The sequence below is a fragment of the Echinops telfairi genome, unplaced genomic scaffold (genome assembly GCF_000313985.2).
Source record: "Echinops telfairi isolate 266 unplaced genomic scaffold, ASM31398v2 ScPeMD7_7467;HRSCAF=8505_1, whole genome shotgun sequence".
Classification (NCBI taxonomy): Eukaryota; Metazoa; Chordata; class Mammalia; order Afrosoricida; family Tenrecidae; genus Echinops; species Echinops telfairi.
This window is the reverse complement of record NW_022111368.1, coordinates 41,727,475-41,734,352: the sequence shown is the minus strand read 5'-3', so window position 1 is coordinate 41,734,352 and position 6,878 is coordinate 41,727,475. Positions and strand designations below refer to the sequence as shown.

The following is a 6,878-nucleotide window of genomic DNA, read 5'->3' as shown; positions in this document are numbered from 1 at the left end:
AAGACAAAGATGCATCCCTCAGAAGATGGGGAGCATTGGCAGGAGGTCCTCATGGTGTCTAAGGGTTTGCTGAGAAACAGCAAAGGAAACTGGTGGCAGATCAATGCATCACACTTACAGGTAGGACTACAGGAGCGGACCAGTGAGGGAAACTCAAAACGGGGCGGAGAGTGATGGGGACAAACTCCACACTAAACGCTAAGGAGTCTGGGAGGCCGGGGCTGCAGTGGAGGGGAGTTTGTTAGTTGGAATGTGTTCCAGTCACATTCTCCTAAGTAAAAGTCCCTCCCCCAATAGCCCTCCCCCCATGATAATGCCAAATTGAATGTGCTGTTGGGAAACACAGGGTCCTTACTACACTCTTAAAGGGCAGCTGCTTGAAGGTATCTGCCTTCAAAGGCAATCAGACCATCGAACCCTAAGCTAGGCCCCTCCTTTCTGATAAGGATCATAGCTGGATCCTCTGGAGAAGAGCTCCCGACATCCAAGGTCAGAGAAGCCAACTCAGAGAAGGCCAACGTTGGGGGGATGGCTAGGTGAGGCGCCCGCCCCTGCTGCTCCCAATCCCCCCACCATGTGACTGGTACACTGACTTGTGCGGAGGGCGGGGCCCGGCGGAGAGAGGTGGGAGGGGTGGGGGCCGTCCCTCTATAAATAGCGGGCTGCAGGAGCCTTGGTGTCTTTGGGTCCCTGCCTCCCAACAGGCTCTTGTGGAATCCGTCTCCGTCTCCGCAGCCTCGTTTTCCCTGCGCTCCAGGTTCACGCACCACCATGAACGGGCAGCCCCCCGGCTTCCGCGAGGAGGACACCTTCCTACACACCTCAGAGTCCGTGGGGGAAGGCCACCCAGGTGAGACGCGGGTCCGCACTCAGGGCAAGGGCGGCAGTCGGCCAGGGCCGGCCGGCCTCGCTGGGCGCCCTCCCGGGTCGAGGGTGCTGAGAGCGGTGGCTCCCTCGGGCGCCCCAGTGCCGGGCGCACGGCCGCCACTCTGCCCTGCTCCACCCATCCGCCCGCGCGCCTGGACACGGCCTGGGCGTGGGGAAGGTTCTAGAAAAGGAGAAGGGCGAGGACTGCGGAGCGCGTGCCGGGAGGCCTTGGTCTCCCCTCTCCCACCTGCCCCCCAAGGCCTGGAGCGCGCGCAGAGCGGCTGCGTCCTCGTGGTGCCCTGCGGCCTGGCTCTGCTGGCCCGGGGACGGCGAGGGGCCCTGCACCACCAGGTACCGCGCGCCTTTGGGCAGGCGCCCCCTATTTGGCCCTTGGGTGAAAGGGATGAGTTCCGGTCTGCCTTGGGGACGTTAAGCGAGTCCAGGGTTTCCTCCTCCTTGCCTTCCGTGCTCTGTGTCCACTGATCCGCCATCATGGAGATCCGCGTTCTGTGTGAACGCATGACGCTTCTTCTTAACTCCAGGCACCTTCCATCTTGGCGTGAGAAGATCACCTCACGGGTCGTAGAGATCCATCACTGTGCTATTGACACTGTATCCGTCCTTTGTTCGCGGGACCACATCGTGTGATGACTGGGGGTCCATGGTGCTGCAGTCAGTGGGTTGTCCCTGGTGGGGGTGGCAGGCAGGGGCGGAGCCAGCATCCTGAGGAGGGCAGAATTGCGGAAGCTCAGGTATTCTGGGGATTTTGGTAGGCTGGCTGATTAGATCGATATCCACTCCCCTGCCCCCAAATGAGAATTCAAGTTTTCAGCCGGCCTTTTAAAATTGACCATGAAATCGCAGGCTTCGGTGATAGCTCACAGGTGAAGGCCCAGCCACTGGCTGGGGAGCAATACACATTTTCCTGGATTTTTGGTAAGGTTGCTTATAGAACATTCGGGATAATTGTATTTGGGGGTAATTTTCTTTTCCAGTTGTCAATTTTTAATTGACAGCTAAGAACTTTGGAAAACATTCATAAAGCATCCGTTAAATGTTAATGATGGGAGCATTTTGCAATCTGAGTTGTTTATTCTTGAACTACTTAAGACAAAACAATAACATTTTTTCCCCTTATGTTGATTAATTGACCTTTATTGTCATGTTGCCCTGAGTGCTATTATTTAAGACCATTGGGATGGTCTTGAAGTTACAATCCTTTTTTTTTTTTAACCACTTAAAATTTTTAGTTTTTCATTTTGTTTTAGGAGATTTTTATTATTTTTTAAGCATTTTATCGGGGGGCTCATACATATCTTTTAGCACACTCCATAAATCTGTTGTGTCAGGCACATTTGTACCTTTGTTGCTATTGTTCTCAGAAGTTACCATCCTGAATCTTAAGAAATGGATAAGCTAAGGAGCAAAAGAACAGTCAGCCTTGTGATTGGTTGTATTTATAATGCAAACTAAAGTTTCTTTTCCAGGATAATGTTATATTATCATGGTTGGCTGGAAACATTGGTCTCTGAATGTCAGCACTCTGAAGGTTTCCACACTATAACTAATCTAAATTCCCAACTTCTAGGTTTCAAATGATAAATGTTGGGGATAGAATGTAAGTGCATTTGTCATCATGGATTACCAAAAAAACACCAGGTCATTTGTTACCTTTTGAACTTCTAAAGAGCCTCCTGGTGTGAGTGTGACTTGCATTTGGATGCTGAACAAGGTCAGCAGTTTCAAACCACCAGCTGTTGAGCAAGAGGAGAGGGCTTCCCACACCTGGAAAGAGTTAAGTATCAGAAACCAACAAGAGCGGTTGAGCCCTGTCCTAGAGTATCTTGAGTCCAGAATTGACTGGAGAGCACTGAGTTTGAGAGTAGTGCCAATGTTCCCGCTTCTGAACCGCCCTCCCCTAATGGGTTAGGATGTATTAGACATGCAAGGTGTTCTGGCTTAGCAGAACTGACGGGCTTGTGCAACTCAATGAAGGTCTTGTCAAGTTTTCAAGTCACATCCAGCACTTCAGGCAAATGGCTTCCGGAATTTCAGGACCATAATTAGGCAAGAATTACCTCCAGAGGTAAATCTTTAGGATTACAGAGGAGCATGAGCTACTTAAGAATGAAAAACAAAACACTGAAGAATTGAGCGTGCACTGTTACTTTTTCAGATAAGATTTGTGACCAGATCAGTGATGCTGTCCTTGACGCCCACCTTCAGCAGGACCCCGAGGCCAAAGTGGCTTGTGGTAAGTTCAGACCATGTGCTTTGTAATGATGAAAAGCGAACGGCTACTTTATATATTAGTAAACGTTCTGAACATCTTTTAGAAACTTACATTGAAGCTGGAATGATTCTTCTTGTTGGGGAAATTACATCCAGAGCTGCTGTTGACTACCAAAAAGTGGTTCGTGAAACCATTAAGCACATTGGCTATGATGATTCTTCCAAAGGTGAGTTGTAGTGAGTTGCTTTGTCTAAAGCTTATGCTCTTCAGCTCACTACATCTAGAATGTGCTCGCTACTCGTTAGCTTGAACTCTATAATTTTAGTGTACAGTCTCCATTCTGAAACAAAGCCTTTCTCTGCTTAAAGGGTTTGACTACAAGACTTGTAATGTTCAGGTAGCTTTGGAACAACAGTCCCCAGATATAGCTCAAGGGGTTCACCTTCACCGGAACGAGGAGGAGATAGGTGGAGGAGACCAGGTATTTGATTTTGGCTTCTACTTGCAGTTCTTGTGACATTAAATATTGAAGCTCAGATTGACCAATATCAATGACTTCCCTTTTTTAGGGCATGATGTATGGTTATGCCACTGATGAAACGGAGGAATGTATGCCTTTAACCCTTGTCTTAGCCCACCAGCTCAATGCCAAACTTGCTGAACTACGTCGCAATGGCACCTTACCTTGGTTATGCCCAGATTCTAAAACTCAGGTAAGTGGTGCTTGGAGCTCCCTGTGGGGTTCTATGAAGACGCTGTCCTTAGACTGACACAGAAGGTCAGGTTGTTTCACTGAATTATGGTAGAGTACCTGCTGGGGGGAGTGGGCATGGTGTTCTAATGTACTCTCCTTAGGCTGTAAGTAGGGGAAGGACCTGAGCACAAAGCTTTCGTTTGGTGTGAAATCATGGGATGTGTGTGTTCTTCCAGGTGACTGTGCAGTACATGCAGGATCGAGGTGCTATGCTGCCCATCAGAGTCCACGCAATTGGTATATCTGTTCAGCACGATGAAGATGTTTCTCTGGATGAGATGAGGGAGGCCCTGAAGGAGAAAGTCATTAAAGCCGTTGTTCCTACAAAGTATCTTGATGAGGACACAATCTACCACCTACAGCCTAGTGGCAGATTTGTTACTGGGGGCCCTCAGGTAAGGCCTCAGGATGTGAGAGTGCCTTGCAGTGTTGGCCATCACTTAGCTCCTCAGCCTTCTGGACTCCACATTGTGATTCTTGAGGCCAACTTGCTCAGTGACATACAATGAGCATTTAGCAACTTAATCTAGAACCATCTGATGGCAATCCCTAACATGACTTAAGCCTGCATTTTCAGGCTAGCGCTGGTTTGACTGGCCGGAAGATCATTGTGGACACTTACGGAGGCTGGGGAGATCACGGAGGAGGCGCCTTTTCAGGAAAGGATTGTACCAAGGTGGACCGCTCAGCTGCTTATGCTGCCCGTTGGGTGGCAAAGTCCCTCGTCAAAGGAGGCCTGTGCCGAAGGGTTCTCGTGGAGGTGTGTATTCTGCTCTGTCATCAGGGAAATTCATGTCATGTAAGCGCAGCAGCGGAGGGGGGTAATACACCTTATTGCGGAAGTGTGTGGGTCTTTGGATCACTGACTTGTGATATCTGAATTCCTCTAGGTCTCTTATGCTATTGGAGTTGCTCACCCATTATCGATTTCCATTTCCCATTACGGCACCTCTCAGAAGAGTGTGAGAGAGCTAGTAGATATAGTGAAGAAGAATTTTGACCTCCGCCCTGGAGTCATTGTCAGGTAAAGATGGTAAAGTCTGTTGCTGGTGAAACATCTCATCTAGGAGGGAAATGTGCTTTTTCATTGGGGGGAAAACATGTTTTTAAACTTCTAAGTGCATAAGGGGATATCTTTAAATCATCTTTATTGAACCTTTAAGCTTATTTTTAAAAAATCTAAAATCCTGTTCCATGGCTTAAGTTTACCCAGCAATCCCTAAGTGTGATAGTTGGCTTTTAACTACTTCAGGATGTTTCCTTAGGGAAAATGTGCAGGCTAAATGATGTGGTCTAGGCTATTGAAGAACATTTTGGTTGGGACAATGGGAGACTGTAACATATATCATGGTCTCAGATGAGCTTTTGGCATTTGGAATTCTCAGGACACTGACAAGTTTCGTATTTGTTGAACAAGTGATGGAAAAACTACTATAGTTACTGATAAAAGACTGTACATGGAGTTTGGCCACCAGGGAAGTAACACACTTTTGTCCCGACTGTTTCCTACCTTAACGCAGAGAACTGACCCCACTTACCAGAGCTCTTGAACACGGGTCTTGCTGATTGTTGTGCTTTCTTTCAAATGAATGCTACGTATTAAGTTATGGACTTGTATGTTCTAGGGATCTGGATCTGAAGAAGCCAATTTATCAGAGGACTGCAGTCTATGGCCACTTTGGCAGGGAAGGCCTCCCCTGGGAAGTGCCCCAAAAGCTTAAATATTAAAAAGTGTTAGCCTTTTCTTCCCAGACTTGCTGGCGTGGGCTACAGAGAAGCCTGCAAGCTCTGAGGGAAAGACCGCCCCCCCTTCCTATGCTTTTCCTGTCCTCCGTCAGCCCCTCGTCACCTGCTGCCCCTCTGTGATCCGTGATGTGAATTGTCCTCTGGTGGGGCCTGGCTGTGATTTGGCTTGCTCTGTCCCTGGTGTGTGTTCACCATGAAAATGCGTTTAGTGAGCACAGGTGATCCTTGTCAATGCAATTAGGATGTTAGAAGGTTGAGTGGCAGGGAGGGAGGAGGAAATCCCTTCATAATCTCCTCATTGCTTATTTATTGTACTGGGGGTATGGCTTAAGTACAGAGAAGCCCTCACCTCAGATGGGAGATTCTTAAAAGATCTTTCCCCCCCTCAACACCAGGATTCCTTTAACAACATGCTTCCAGCATTCCCAGGTAGGCCGAGGTGTCCTACAGAAAAGCCTTGGGTTAGACCTACAGGGGTCTGCTGGTGTTCACCGAAGGGAGGGCAGAGCTGGGGCAGCTGGCCATGGAGAGGCTGACTTGGCCGGTGTGCTACAGAGAAGCCAGCTTGTTGACATGCTCCTCCATTGACTCCTTGTCCTAAGCAGACAGAGCCTCAGGATCTGCTCTGGGAGGTGTATTACGTATGTCTCGTTCTCAATTGCAGCAGTTTAATGAAGGTCAAATAAAATGCTAGGCTCTACCTTAATGTGCCTTGATGTTTTGTAAAACTGGAAGTATAATGTACCTTTCGCCTAGGATAATTCTTTGACTCTTATCTGTGGCTCAAGAGAGAACCCTTCTTGGACCCAACTGTATGCTAATTACAACGTCTTAAGGCTGAAGATCTTGTCTTCTCACTAAGTTAGTTTGCCCTTGGTTGTTCCCATTGCCAAGGCTTTTCCTTTAATAGGTTCTTTCCCAGTGATGCTTGTGCACCACAAAATCCCCATGACCACCCAGAACACACCTAGGTGAGTGAGGGGGAGGGCTGGGTGCAGACCTCTGGGCGCAGTATAGTACCTAATAAACACACCAGTAGTAGTAAAATGGCGAGCAGGGGGTGAGGGGGAGTGGGGTGCCACCCCACTCGCTACTAGAACTCACTGGTTCAGTAATACTACTTCTGGGTTCAATAATGCACATCGTACGGTTGAGATATATAAGTATTAAAGTCATCGAGAACATGAGAGATATTACAATACTGCAGTCAGACACAATACATGATAGCATTGCTCACCTCAGCCCAGCTTGGTGGTCCACGTGGAGAGAGGGAAGGGA

General features: G+C 48.4%; 1 protein-coding gene across 1 annotated transcript; it reads left to right on the top strand.

Moving 5' to 3' along the window:
* The first annotated feature begins 712 nt into the window (after positions 1 to 712).
* LOC101656320 (S-adenosylmethionine synthase-like) lies at positions 713 to 6,300 on the top strand. The gene is made up of 9 exons (XM_004713863.3): positions 713 to 850; positions 3,044 to 3,121; positions 3,204 to 3,326; positions 3,469 to 3,581; positions 3,670 to 3,813; positions 4,031 to 4,249; positions 4,432 to 4,614; positions 4,745 to 4,878; positions 5,480 to 6,300. The coding sequence occupies exons 1-9, from the start codon at positions 772 to 774 to the stop codon at positions 5,580 to 5,582; spliced, it is 1,176 nt and encodes a 391-aa protein (XP_004713920.1). The 5' UTR covers positions 713 to 771; the 3' UTR covers positions 5,583 to 6,300.
* Positions 6,301 to 6,878: the final 578 nt, after the last annotated feature.